The sequence below is a fragment of the Octodon degus genome, unplaced genomic scaffold, assembly GCF_000260255.1.
Source record: "Octodon degus isolate 3935 unplaced genomic scaffold, OctDeg1.0 scaffold00260, whole genome shotgun sequence".
Taxonomy (NCBI): domain Eukaryota; kingdom Metazoa; phylum Chordata; class Mammalia; order Rodentia; family Octodontidae; genus Octodon; species Octodon degus.
Genome location: NW_004524836.1, coordinates 1,347,414 through 1,362,456, shown reverse-complemented (window position 1 = coordinate 1,362,456; position 15,043 = coordinate 1,347,414). Strand labels below are relative to the sequence as shown.

The following is a 15,043-nucleotide window of genomic DNA, read 5'->3' as shown; positions in this document are numbered from 1 at the left end:
ACCACTAAGAAGAATGCATGCAATGTGTTAATTATTGAAACTGTCCTATCGATTTGATTTGAAACTGTCTCATTGCTCTTTGTTTATCAATAAAAATATGGGAAAAAATAAAAAATAAGAAGAGAAAAAAATTTAAAAAATAAAGCTTAGAGAAGTTATAAAAATGCACAATCTAATAGCTAGAGTCAAGATCCAAAGAAAACAAAAGGCTCCAGCCCTGATACACTAATGTATGTACATTGGTATTTTTTTAACATTTAATGGTTTTGTTGTTCGACAAATTCCTTAACAGTTACATACTGTAATACAAGTATGTCTTTAGGACTAGGGAATAATCAGGAGATTTTTGCATACAATTAAATAATATATTTTCATTTTGTGTCATTTCTTGTTTGGATTTATGGGTAAAGTTAAGTTTTTCTGGGTTCAATAAGCAGAAAATTTTAGCAAATAGCACATCACTGCATTGATTACAGAACTGTATTTCTATTCTTCCCCTGAATTGGGCAGGGATTTGTCATTTCATACATCATTTACAGCTTGCTACAGCAGTGAGGGTTATTTCTGCTCCTCTGGTCCAGTGTTGCCTCAACTTTCCCCTTACGTTTTCTACTGAGTAGACAACTTTTGCTTACTAATAAATCTCACAGCCCTTGAAACTTGGGGGATCTTTTTAAAGTGAAGTTTGCAAGCCATGCATTCTTTTTAGAGTTCATGCCTACATTTGAAAGAATTACCTAAAAGAACAGTTTTTCACAATCTAGGAGGACTGTAAGTAATTTATGGCTTAGAAGCAAGCATAATCCATGAATTTGGCATGAAAGAAAAACACTTGTCATGATGTCTTACGTTTTAATTTGATGTTAGTAGGAGATAAATTCTAAAAACTTTATTTTTTAAGTTTCAATGCTTTTCAAATTACTATAGTTATAGTTAAAATGTCTTTGTTCACTGTGGTACCTTATTTGAAAATAATTTTTACTCTGTGTATTTAAAATATACAGAGTAAAAATTATGCACAGTAAAAATACACAGTATGGTCCTATTTAAGACACACAGTATGATCCTATGATTTTACAGGAATACATAGAGATGATAAAATTGTTACCAAGATGTCATCTCACACTGTTGTCCCTTTTGTTGTGGTAGTGTCAGAGGCAAGAATGTCCAAAATACGCTCATTCAGCGTGAATCTCCAATACAGCAACTCTTAACCATTTAATGCCTAGTTATCTGGCTTTGTAACAGCCATACCAGGCTGGCAAGATAGCTCAGTGGAATAAGGGCCTGCCAAGGCAAGCTCTGGGGCCAGGGTTTAAGAACCACATGCCATGCAGGCCCTACCCCTGGGTGCACTGAGCTGGCCACTGAGACTACCAGGAGTGGTGGCGCATGCCTGTAATCCCAGTGCTGGGGAGGCTGAAAATAGGAGGATCACTATGAGTCTGAGCTGTGTAGTGAGATCCTGTACCAAATAAATAAATAAATAAATAAATAAATAAATAAATAAATAGAGTAAGTTGGTACAGCCATACCAATGGAACATAATGAAAAGTCTCATCTTCAAATTCTTGTTATCAGATAGCTCAGTGGATTAAAAAGACAGTGATTGAGACTGGGTATGGTGGCATGGGCCTGTGATCCCAGCACTTGGGAGGCTAAACACTATGAGTCTGATCTGTGTAGGGAGGCCCTATAGTCTCTGTACTAAATACATAAAAAATAAAAATCATATACATGAATTATTGTGATATTGAATTTTTCCAAATAACACTTATGGATTTCATTAAAAAATTTAAAAAGCACTCAATCATTGGCATAAATCAGCTAACACATATCCTTCTTATATTTTATGTTCAACATCTAGACTTGTTCTTCCTATGTATCTATTTCTAACCTATATCTTCAAAATTTCCTTATTGATTCTGAACTAGTAGATTTTGAAAATAATTTCTTAGTGTTTTCTTTAAAACAATCTCACCTATGAAGTTATTGGAGAAATAATATGAATTATTTCTGTCCTCATGGATTAAGGAACTCTGATGGGTTTCTAGCCTTTGAACACCTATAACTGGAAGAGTTCAGTGGAGGAGTCTTAAGTGGCCTAGGAAGATGGAGGTCAGCTACTAGAACATGGAAGGAATAAAATATTGGAATATTTTATTATAAAATGGCATCTCTGCTGGTTAGTAGCCACCGCACCTGGACATGACAGCGCTGGAGTCATGAATATCATTATGTACCCCGAGTCTGTGGAAAGAGCAAGAGGGAGGAGCAAAACCTAACTCGCTGAAGGACATGTTCAGGGAGCTCTGAAAGTTGGTGTTTGTAGGTCCAAAGCGATTCACTTCATCTCTACTGCAACAGTAAATGAAGCCATGGTGCCAAGTCTCCAAAGCAAAACTCCAGTACAAGTCAGTGAGTGGATCAAGCACAATCATAAAAAGTAACATACATTTTGAAGTACCTGGAGCCTGATGTCCACAGCTGATCACAGCAGAAATTGTACCTGCCCCCCGGAGTGGAGTTGTACAGTGAGCCAGATTCCTCCTTTGCCCTCGTCCCACTTGGGCTGCAAGCCTCTGGTCAGGTCTTCCCTTTCAGTGTGCTGATCCACGTGCGGATCATCTTATGAAGTGCTGTTAGTATCTTCAGCTGCTGGGGCTCAAGATTATTAGATAAAGTGCCCACAAGGGCACAGGTTGTGTTTCTATCTCCAGATTCTGTGGGCTTAAGCACCGGCTGGTACTTTTGACTATGCTGTGAGCGCCGCAGTGAGCACTTAGAGGACCCAGGGTATGTGAGGGTCAGGAGAAAGCATAATTGAACATGTTGTGTCATGTCCAAGTATGCACAAAACTCAGTGATAAATTATTTAATTATTAACTCTTTATTATATGCTTTGATGGAAAATTAGGTTTGATCGCTATTATTATTCATCAAAATTCTAACACCAGGTGACTTCTGAATTTATCTGAATAATTCCTACAATGAAGATGAAGAACAGGCCAAACTTTCAACACAAGAAATAAAAGGCTATTATCAGAGTGAGATATAGATGCATTTCTCTTTTCCTTAGTTTAAAAGTATGTTATCCTATTAAAATATTCAAGGAAAAGTATATTGGAAATAAATTAAAACTGGAGCAATAAAAAATAAAAGCTAGATGCCAGTAGTATATAAGTAGCTTTCATGACTCATAAATATATGGGACATTCATTTTCAAGTGCCCATCAATTTTTCCATTTGAAAGACAGAGAGAGACCTGGGCTAGAAACTCACTATTATCCTGCTCCTCAAAAGCACCATCGAGCACCTAACTGTGCATGGTGCTGTTTGATGCTACATGATAAATCCTACACAGACATGGCCCTTAACTTTTACAACCTAGTACTTTAAGACAATAGAATAATTCACAATAATGCAATTATTAAATGGTTAAATGCAAATATTGGAATCTATACTCACAGTATACTTTGGAAATACAAATACCTAATATCATTTCAACCTCAGCATACTATACCAAAACACTGTATTGTTTTAAAAATTAATTCCATTCTAAAACAATTCAAGATTTTGTTTTAAAATGTTGGTCTCAGGCAAGCCAAATAGCTCAGTGGATTAGAGCGCCTGCAAGCAGAGGCAGGGGCCAGGGGTTCTATTCCCCGGCCTGCTCTGCTGGCCCTGCCCTCAGGGTGTGCTGAGACAGCAATTGAGACTGGGTGTATTGGTGTGCGCCTGTAATCCCAGGTCTTGGGAGGCTGTAGACAGGTGGATCATTGTGAGTCCAATCTAGTAGTGAGACCCTGAACATCCTGTAGACCCTTCCCTAAAATACAAAATAAATAAATAAATAAATAAAATGCTGGTTTCTCTAATAACAATGCCAGGAAGCTGTGGTGCTAAGAATTTGAAGACACATACTATAGAAGACTATTTTGCATTGATTATTTAGTTACTGGGAATGAATTTCTTTATGAAGAGGAGAGCTCAATGAGGAGAGAGACTTGTTTATGGTTGGTGACGGTATGTACGAGGATCTGAAGGAACTTGGGAATAACAGTTGAGAAGAAGATGAAGATGAAATTTCAGGATTAGAACTTTTTTTTTTTCTGGTTTTCATAATCCCCTTTGAGTGATAATTGAGAGGTGATATACAATAAAAGAAATTCGTATTTATTGGAATATAGGAAAGATAGAGATAAGGAAGTACACTAGTGTTGAGAATAAGGCATTTCCATAGATGTGTGGGGTGAGGGCTTCGGCTCTATCTGTGATGAAAACATATGGATAGAAAAATACACTTTCAACACAAAGAAAATTGGGCAGATGTTTTAGACACTGGAAAAATCAGTGATACAGAGCAGTAACAGAGTGTGAGTCCCAAATTACCAAGCTCACCTCCTAAGGCATCTACAGGCTGTAGCACAAGGAGGCATAACCCAAATAGTACCTTCTCAAGGAGTAGGCAGGCACTAGAATTTGGAGAGTCAGAAGTGTAATTCACAGAGTGGAATGTCAGAGAAGGGGGCGCTCCGTACTGAGAGAGTCTTGGATATCTGTAACTGAAAGTGTTCAAATCTTGATGTTAGTACTGATCCATATGTGTGTGGGAATGAACTAATGATTATCAGAAAAATAAATATGAGATCTAAGCCAACAGAACAACTTTTGGTAATCACATAGGTAGAGAATTCTTCATCTTTCCCCAGAAGATTGAGAAAACACCTAGTAGTGCCCAGAGAATTTAGGGGAGTTCACAGGAAAATGTGATCCTGGCAGTGGAAGTAAGTAATCCTAGATTAAACATTACTCTTTTTTTTTCTTTTCAAAGTTTTATTGATAAACATATAGCAATGAGACAGTTTCAAATCAAATTGAAAGTACAGTTTCAACAAATAATACACTGCATATATTCTTAGTGGTTAATTGCTGTACAAGATGCAGACTTGTGATCCTATTTACAAACACCATTAGAAAAAATTCTATTCATTAAGAGAATGCAACTATGTATCTATCCCAACCACTTTGAATACACAGATACAAAATGGACATTCATAGTTATATCCCAATTTTTTTTAAGTTCCGTTGTTGAATATTATAGGTGTGTAAACTCAGCAAAATATTCTAAAAGAGTCCAGTAGCCCATAATAGCATTGGGTCTTCTGTTTAACTGGCAATGTCAGAAATTATTGACCTGAGTCCCCCACAGCTCAACATAACAACATGGCTTTACTTCCTATATTTCATTTCGTCTTCATACTTTTCTACTGGATGGTTAAGACCAAGGTAAAGCAGGACCTGTGCAACAAGAGTTGTAGCTTTTTGGTCTGAGAAGGTCAGTGAAATGCCCTCAGGATTTATCCTGAGATCCTGTACCTCAGATTGTAGAACTTTTGTCAGTGGCAGCCATGTGGATGAGTCACGGCCAATGCTTGGCCAGTGTGCTCTCTGTGAAAGCCTGAGAGAGTGTCTTCTCCCCATGTGACTCTCCTTACGCACACTCTACATCATCAATCACTTCCTCTTTGGCCCCATAATCTTCATGATCAGAAAATTTGGGACACTACCGAGGTACATGAAGTTACAGTACAAGTTCTCATATGTCCTGAGTCTTAATTGACCTTAGAAGGGTAGGGCCAAAATGTTGGCTTTCTTTGTAGCCCTCCTTTTTCTCTAATTTTGGTCTGCAAACTTAGGTTGTTAACCATCCAGAAGACAAGCTTATTGTTATTATCAAACGATTTAGGCTATAAAGCTTAACCTCACTATCTCACTGCATTTCAAACATCTTAGGCATAATAAGGAACAGGTATTTTTCATCAAGTATTGAAAACATTACTCTTAATCCATCATCCAAGGGTTCAAAATATTTCTAATGATCCTGATGCAACATCACACCAACAACCCAAAGTAAATTACTTCACATCAGAACAGTGTATTTTTCTTTATAAAAGAACATAATGAAATTTAGCAATCAAGAATGGAAAAATCGGGGGCCAGTAAGATAGCTCAGTGACTAAAGGCAAGCTCAGGGACCGTGATTCAATCTCTGGCACCATATGCCAAGTCATTCCCACCCCCAAGGCAGGCTGAGCTGGCCACAGAGTCTGGCCACAGAGTCTGGGTATACACTGGGTGTACACCTGTAATCCTAGGGCTGGTTAGGCTGAAAACAGGAAGATTACTATGAGTCAGAGTTGCATAGTGAGACCCTGTAACAACCAAATATATTTTTTTAAGTGCAAAAATCATTCTCATTGCCATAAGCAAATGAGAAGAAAAATCAAGGGATATAAACAGATTTAAACAAAACAATTGATTAAATTAGCTGTCAAAAACTATAAAATAAAATTTTAAATAAAACCCATATATATTGGAAGTTGCAGAGGCAAATGGAGAGGGTGAGAAAAATAAGTGAATATTTAAAAGACAGTCCAGTAGAACTGAGAAACTGTAAAAACCTAAGAAATGAAGATATATACACTGAATGGCATTAACCTGTATATATACTGTTTGGTGATTGACCACGACGCAAGAGAAGAGAGTGCATGTACCAACAGTGCAAGTGGAGCACAAAAGAAAACATTGAAAAACATAACCAGAACATGAGTGACCTAATACAGCAACACCTAATACATACATATTGGAGTTCCAGAACAAGAGTGAATATGAAAAGCAGAAAATTATTTGCGGAAGGAATGATCAAAATTTCTGAAAAATTGATGAAACAGGAAAACCACAGATTCAATAAATTCAGTGATTTCCAGGCAGATCAAATAAAAAGTAAAACTTGCATATATCATAATCAAATTACTCAGAGATTAATAAATATGGGGAAAAATCCAAATACAATACAGATCACATTGCAAGGAAAACCTCTGGGAATGTCAGGGGACTTCTTATTAGATGCCATACAAGCCAAGTAATAATGAGGGACCACTGTCACAGTCCTGACCAAAGGCAAACAAACAAGGTAGCTTTACAAGTTCATACCAGGAAAGATGTGATTCAAAAAAAAAAAAAAAAAAACCAGAGGAAGTAAAACCATTTCAGACAAACAGTATCTGTGAAATTTCAAGCACATGTGTATCACAACAGAAGGTAAATGAAAGCTTCGGAGAGAAATGACACCCTGAGAAATATGAATCTACGCAAATGACAAGAGAGTAGCAGAATTTAAAAATAAGTGAATAGGTACTTTAAAATTTTCTTTCAAATGCTTACACTTCCAAATAAAAATTATACCAACATGTCTGTGGTTCTTGATATATTAGTGTAGGACAGACATGCAGATCAGTGGTACAGAATCTGGAAATAGATGTACACACAATGTGAAAATAACTTTAGGCAAATGCACAAATTCAATTCAGTAGGAAAATATTCTTTTTTAACATATGATGCAGGGTCAGTTGGACATCCAGAAAATAAAAATAAAATTTTATGTTTACCACATCCCTATGTAAAATTTAATTCAAAGTAGATTGAGCAGCTTAATATATAATCTAAAAGTAATAGAGAAAAGAAAATTCTAGAAGGAGAAAATATTCGTCATGTTAGATAAGATAAAGATTTCTTAGAACAAGGCCATCAATCAAAATAGAGAAATAATAAATAAGGCATTAGCAAACTTGGGAATTTCTTCTCAGTGCTCGGGAAGATGGGCAGGAGGATTACAAGTTCCTGCCTGGCCTGGGCAACTTGAGCCACTTAGGGAGACCTTGTCCAAATGAACAAATAAGCAGATAAATGAGGATGAGGAACGTGTCTCGGTGCAAAGCCCCTGGGTTCAATTCCCAGAATAATAATTATGAATAATACAAATATAAAATAAAATAAAGACATTCACCCTATAGAAGACATGTTAAGAAAATGAAAATACAAGACACAAATGGGGAGAAAGTATCTGTAAAATACATTTTTAACAAAGGACTTGTATTAGAATAAAGTATTAATGCCACTTAATAGCACAACTCAAGATAAAATGGACAAAAAAATTAACAGACAATAGAATAGTTCTATGGATGGCAAATAAGGGCAGGAAGAGGTACTTGGCGATGGTTTTTATTAGGGCAATGCAAATTCACAGCACACTGAAATCTCGGTAACTGTACATTGGAGTCGCTAGCACCAAACAGACTGGGCACTTAAATGGGCAAATGGAGCAACTCGACCTTCCAGTAGCACTAGAGTACACAGCTAGTTACACACTTTAGAAATGTGCAAGCTCCAGTGGTTTTCTTTTTAAGTTAAAATTACTGTATCATTTAACTACTGAACTCATATTTCCCTGAGAGGAATTTTTTTTCTGTAGGTATTGAGAGGCTGAGTGAGGAGTTTGGATGTGGGCTCCAATGTGAAGACCATCCTTAACAGTAGATAGGCTGAGGAGCTGGGGAGAGTTCAGAGGTCTAGGTGCCTGCCTGGCAAACACAAGGACCCGGGTTTGATCCCATACCACATGCTATGCTGGCCCTGGAATCCTAGGCACTTCATGCCAGCCACCAAAACTGGGCATGGTGGCACACGCCTATAATCCTAGTGTTGGGGAGGCTGAGACAGGAGTACCACTAGGAGTCTGAGCTGTATAGTGAGACCCTGTATGAAATGAATAAATAAATATTTTTTAAAATGGTAGGCTGAGTTAGAGCACTGTGTTTGAATCACTGGACGTTACTGGGCATTACAGGTAGCAGTAGTACTACTGAGGGAGCTTACTAAATGTGCAAATTCTTATTTGGGAATCAAAATCTGGGAGTCAGCAATCTCTACTTTAGTGCTTGTGCTCTTTGCATGTATACTCTGAAAAAGGGACAAAGTGAGCTTTAGAAAAAGTGGATCAAGCAGTATGATGACTTTCTCAGTTACTTTTCTCATCATTGGGACGAAATAGCTGACACTCAGAAGTAAGGAAGGAAAGGCTTATTTAGTCCACAGTTTGTGGAGGTTTCAGTTCATACTCAGCTGCCTCCAAGGCAGGGTGGCCCATGGCAGAGGGCAGAAATTCATGGCAGCGGAGGACCGCACACTTGCAACAGCAGAAAGAAGGAGCCGTGGCAGCAGAGGCAGAGAGCAAGCCACTCTCCTCTCGTTATGCTGTATCCAGGCTATTTGCTGCAGGCTGGGTGTAGCACTCCTACCCATAATCCCAGCATTAGGTCAAAAATTAATCACAGCCTCTAGAAGTCCATTCCATGACTGCACCAGGCTTTGCTGGCACAAGTAGACACAAACCATCACAGAAACTGTGGCCAGCAGCCACTGGAATGTAGAAAGGATCATCCATGAAAATAACTATGGGAATGGAAAGAGGAGCCAGTCTTTGAAAATAGTGAAAAGCTTTCAGGACAAGAAATTAATAACTAATCCAGGGCATTGCTACACTGAGGATGTTCTAGAAGTTTGGGTGCTGAGTAAGTGAATGTAATGATAAAATCTGATGACACATTTAGAAAACAAAACAAAAGCCCTTGAGAATGAGATTTCTAGACTCAAAGAACTTTTTAGGGAAATAGTTGACACAGATGGCGCAGGAGATAACTGCACATGGGCTGTGGAGTTGGGCGTAAATATGGCATCTGACACCATGAGGAAATGGATTGTGTCAGTCAAAGGGGAAAACCCTCAGCAGATAGTGATTTAAGTCTCTGGGGTTAAGTCTGCTTATCTCCTTGGGAATCATTAGGGAATGATAGGTTCAGAAAGAAAACTGAAATGATCAGTCCAAAAAAAAAAAAAAAAAAATGGAGCATCAATACCAGTGTGCACTTTGCAACGAATGCCAGTAAGAGTTTCACAGATAGATGCTTCAACTTTGTATAGACTAGGGAAGGTAGTTACCTGAGATGTCAGGGTGCAGTGCATAACACATTGGTGTCCGATGTCAGGTGGCCTCCTGGCTGCCTGACTGACATCTTCTTTCCTTTAGGAAACACTGAAAAAACATCATTATACTAATGACTGAATATACTACTAGCTCTCTTCAATCATTAAAGCATATTCCAAAATAAATAGGATTCATTCTTGCCCATAACTGAGTACTAACATAATCATAATCAGATGTTTCTGTGTGGGCTACTTCTGTATTTCAAGTAGAATTAGGCACAACCTTGAATTTCTTCGGTAGGAATAGTAGTCTAAATACAAAATAATTTTCTTCATGTGTTGAGAACATCATTGAAAAAGGGGATCTTACATGAAGGTATTTCAACTACTCTTTTGCCATTAAATCTCAGAAAACTAGGAATTTCTCTTCACTAGCCCTCAGGAGTAGTTTTAGTAAGTTAAAACTTGAAGGAATTCTGTTTTGCTTTGAATAATAGATACATGGAAATATGAAATTGAATAATGTCAGTAAGGATAAAACATTTCATTTTTACAATAGCATTTCCTTTTCTATCATCAAACAAATTATATATATATATATATATATATATTATTTAGGTTTAAAGGATCTCTCTCTCTCTCTCTCTCTCTCTCTCTCTCTCTCTCTCTCTCTTTTGGGTGCTGGGAATCAAACTCGGGACTTCACACTTGTCCCTTGTTGCCCTCAGCCCCTTCTTAATTTTTTTAAAAACTGTGTTGCTAAACTGATAATTTAAATGAAATTCTCTGCCTATCTTCACTGTAACATTTATACAGCCTTTTTTCATCCATACAATAGAGTATAATCTGAGTTAGAAAAGGACCATGGCTTCCATAATATTCCTTAGGCCACTGAGAGACATGGTCGCATGCTTCTCATAAGCGCCACCTCACTGGTATTTTTCAGTGGCAAGAACATCAATATGCAAATGTTCTGGACTCCGCAGTCTGACTTATTTTGTCTGTAAAATATTCAAAGTTGTCAGTAGTGCTGGCCAAGAAAAGTAAGATTTTTTTTCTAGATCATGTGAATATTCACAACAGAATGTTTAAAAATTTTCTGCTATGATTTCATACAAAACAATATCCTGGTGATCCAGAGAGCTTCAAAGAATCCAGATGATTATGTCGGGATAAGCACAGAGAGAGACCAGCTACAACTCTCCCCAGTGCTTTGTGATCTTGTGTTTAGCTGTCTGAAGACAACTCTGGGTTGCACGGTCTGAGTTGCAAGAACATGCTTCATTCTCTTTCTTGCCTTTGGTGGTAAATCAACTCAAATGAGATTTAAGCAAATGAAGTGGAATCTCTGCATGTGTGCACACTGAGGGAAGGAGATTATTACAAGAACTGTAGAAGATTCCGCTGGGTGTGAGGAGCTGTTGTGCACCAGAGTAATTATGTAAGGACTGTGGCATTCAGAGCTGTAGTAGTGGGAATGTAAAGAAAGCAAATTGGTTTGTTCTAAAACTAAATGAAAAGAATATTGGAAGGATCGACAGAGAAATAGTTGGTTAAACTGAATGGTAGTAAATTCACATTTTAATATCTAAATTAATGTTAACGGATTCATCCATGCTATGGGAAAACTAAGTAAATAATATATTTCCTTTTTCCTACAACTGCACTAACTTGCCAGTTTTTCTATCAGTATACTTATACCACCTCCTTTTCATTTTAACATGACATTACAAATATCAAAGAACATTTCTTGTGCCTTTTTGATATAAGATGACTTTTGTTTTTGGTACTTTGCCCAAATTTTTAATCTTTTAGTATTATTTACTCAGTTTTCCATATTTCTGGTATTCTTCCTTTCAAAGAGGCTTCAGTATGACTACCATATTAACAGAGTGTTAAAGATAGCCGTAGGATTCGGTGGTGGAGACGGCTTCCGGGGAGCTGTGGGCACAATCAGTTGCGATGCTCACACCACATGGGGACTTGCAGTCGGGAAAGAAGACAGAAACATCTAGAGTGATGGCAGGTCGTGGGTGGTGCGGAACAGGAGGCAAAGCTGCCGGGATTGTTAGACAGCGTGAAGCCCGTTCCACTTATGCTAACAGTAAGGAGACTGCACTAAGACAGATCTCCACGCTTCTTAGTGTTATCTGATAAACACAAAGGCCAACCTCAGGTTCCCTCACTGCCAGTTCTCAAGCTTTATAATCTGTTACAAAGAATGAACTCTGGCTATGACAGAGTCTTTTTAGGCATTTATTTTGTACAAGATTTAGCTGATTTTCTTTAACTGATGACATTCACAACAGAAAGATTGAGAGCTAATTGAGTAAGCATCAGTTAAACATGGCACTGTTAACTGCATATTGAGAATGCGCCAAGGGATAATTACCTTGAGTTACAGTGTTGGTTCAATTGGCATTATATTCAAGTGTGCCAAATTAATTGGTGATATCAATTATTATTCAAGAATACCATGTATTAAAGGGCTCCTGCCTAACAGATTGCAAAGTATAATATATTGACATTATGGGTCAGTCCTTATTTTTCTACTTTTGAGCAGGTGGTTAGACTACATGCATGGTAAATATACTGTACTGCAGAGAATCAGTCATTGCACCCTCCGGTGTATTCCAGGGTGAAGCTATTAAACATTACATCAGGAAATTACAAAGTACAGCCGTAAAGTTCTTTATTGTTGGAAAGCCATCATTACTGTAGTACTTACTAGGTATTTACCACCAGCCTGTAAAACCTACCACGCCAAGTTTCACAATAATCTCATTAACACTGAGTGTTACTGAAACAATTTAGTGGAGGAGACCATCCGAGGGGTGATAACAAGGCATAAAAGGAAGTTGTTTCAAAAGAAGATGCTACATCATCTAATGTTCAGATTTGTCCACAAAGCTAAAGAAAAGTTTTCCTTACTGTTTATTCTTAAATAATGTGTCTGTTGTAATTTGGCTTTTAACTCTGCTTAAAATAAAAATATACCTATTCTGATCACATTTTCTTTTAAGCTGTACTTGGAATTACTTGAAAAATGCAGCAGGTAGGTGCTGTTCAAATGATCACCCCCAGTGAAATTCATTCCCAAAGACATGGTTTTGGAGCTGAAAGAGGAGGCTGAGGAGACAGATGGTGTTTATAGTGCATTAAAAACCTCAGCATTAACTTTCAAACAGAAAGACATGAGGTCTTGGCAGCATCCCCACACCGAAGCACTTTTCATTGATTGGTCTGAACCATTTTCTCTCTTTCATGCCGTGCTTTTCCACCACGCATACTACTTAAACACCAACAAATCTGCAATTGACCTTTTCATAGCTGTACACTGAGATGCTTACCAGGGTGTTCTTAATCTTTGTCAATTTCTTTCCAGACAGAGCTCTTTGTGCATGCCTTCAAGGACCAGTTGGTCAGGAGTGCTCTTTTGGCCCTCTACACTGCCAGGCCAGGCGGCATCCTTAAGAAACCGCCCTCTCCTAAGGGCAGCCCGGAACAGGGCCCTCCGCAGGACCAGCCCTCACCGGTGCAAGGGCAGGACTCCATCCCGCACCACTCAGACTATGACGAGGAGGAGTGGGTAAGCCTTCCGCCTGCCACCTGCTTCTCCTCTCTGTGTAGCCCTGAGAATGCAGCATACATGATTTTAAAAATAACTGCTATTTTTACCAGAATACCTGGAAAGCAGTCCTACTACAAATTATGAATAAATGTGTCATGCTTTTCCTTAGGGAGAAATTATATTTTGAAATTGGATTTCTGAAAAATTTATTTGATAAAATAAATGATGGTCATACTATGTTTGGGAGAAATTATGTTTTGATATTGGATTTCTGAAAAAATTTATTTGATAAAATAAATGATGGTTATAATATGATTAGATAGACCTGATTCATTTGATAGTGTCAGAAATTTGTTATTAAATGAATCCTATGTATAACCAGGGTATCACCAATGCAAAGATACCATAGTTACAAGCTCTATAACATATTTCCTTTTTTACTGCCAAATCATGCAAAAATATTAAAATGACATTTGAGAAGAACAGTCCCAAATCATCTCTGTGACTACTACTCATATACAATGAGTATTTTCATTGTTATAATCCAGTGTTTTACTGCTGGGCATGCTTTAAAGTATTTGCATTTAAATTACAGTAGACATGAGCTCTCTCAAATCTCTCTTGTTGATGCTTTTGATCTGACAGAAGATGTCACTATGTGTACTTTTGAAGTTTTTAAGCCCATAGAAGCAACTGAAAAGCAATAATGAGTTTGGGGAAATAGAGGAAGGAAGCAAAGGGAAGAGCTCTAATAGAGCAAGAGGAACACAAAGGTGACAGGTGGCATGGAGGACAATGTGTTAGCGGTCAGTGAATATGAATTACCCAAGAACCCTCCAAATTATATTTCTATAAACATACATGCACACTTACGCACACACAGGGAAATGTTTTCCTGTATGATCTCTTTAACAAAAATATGGGCTGAGGCCGGCGAGATAGCTCAGTGGTCTGAAGTGCCTGCTTAGGCAAGTTTAGACAAGTGCAGTGACCACAGTTCGATCCCTGTCACCACGTGTTGTGCCAGTCATACCCCCAGAGAGTGCTGAGCTGGCCACAAAATAATGTGCTAGATGCATAAGACGTTAAGCTTTGAATTAATAATTTCTTCTCAATTTGGAATTTAAGAGTATATGGGGAGCAAGATATTTGAGAGGCCCAAGCCTCTGAAAAAGTTCCTGTCCAAGGGGCTTTGAGGTGATGCTTGCTGATTCTTTTTGTGAAACTTCTATCATAGGACAAAAAAAGAGATGCACACTGAGACGTAGATGCTGATTATGTGTTTGTTTTGCTGATTAGGATTACATTTCTCCCACTGAAGCACTTTTAGAAGAACAAATCTAGTATTTCTCCCCTTTTCCTTCACCTTCTTCAATTTATTCACAGCTCCAAGGAGCACATGCCTCTTAACCTCTTGGAACTTCAGTTTTCTCAACTGGAAAATAAAAATAGCCCCTGTTCTGCTTAGCTCTTAGGATGGTCATGAGATAAATGGCTTATCAAGGTGGTGATGTTGGATTGCCTGCTCAGGCCTAGTGCAGGCAAATTTATTATATTAGTTCATATTGTTACATGCTTTCTCTTTTGAGAATATATGACTTAGATAATCTTATTGTGAGAATCAATTCTATTCCTTGAATAAAGATA

The 15,043-nt window shown here is 37.9% G+C and overlaps 1 protein-coding gene across 5 annotated transcripts in view; it reads left to right on the top strand.

The window, feature by feature from the left end:
* Positions 1–15,043, top strand: part of Inpp4b (inositol polyphosphate-4-phosphatase type II B) — an 872,970-nt gene that overhangs the window by 730,005 nt on the left and 127,922 nt on the right. For all 5 annotated transcript variants that reach the window (XM_023706482.1, XM_004646208.2, XM_012512698.2 and 2 more), the window contains one exon: positions 13,211–13,414. In XM_023706482.1, coding sequence (XP_023562250.1) covers positions 13,211–13,414 — 204 coding nt within the window. The remainder of the gene's footprint in view (positions 1–13,210; positions 13,415–15,043) is intronic.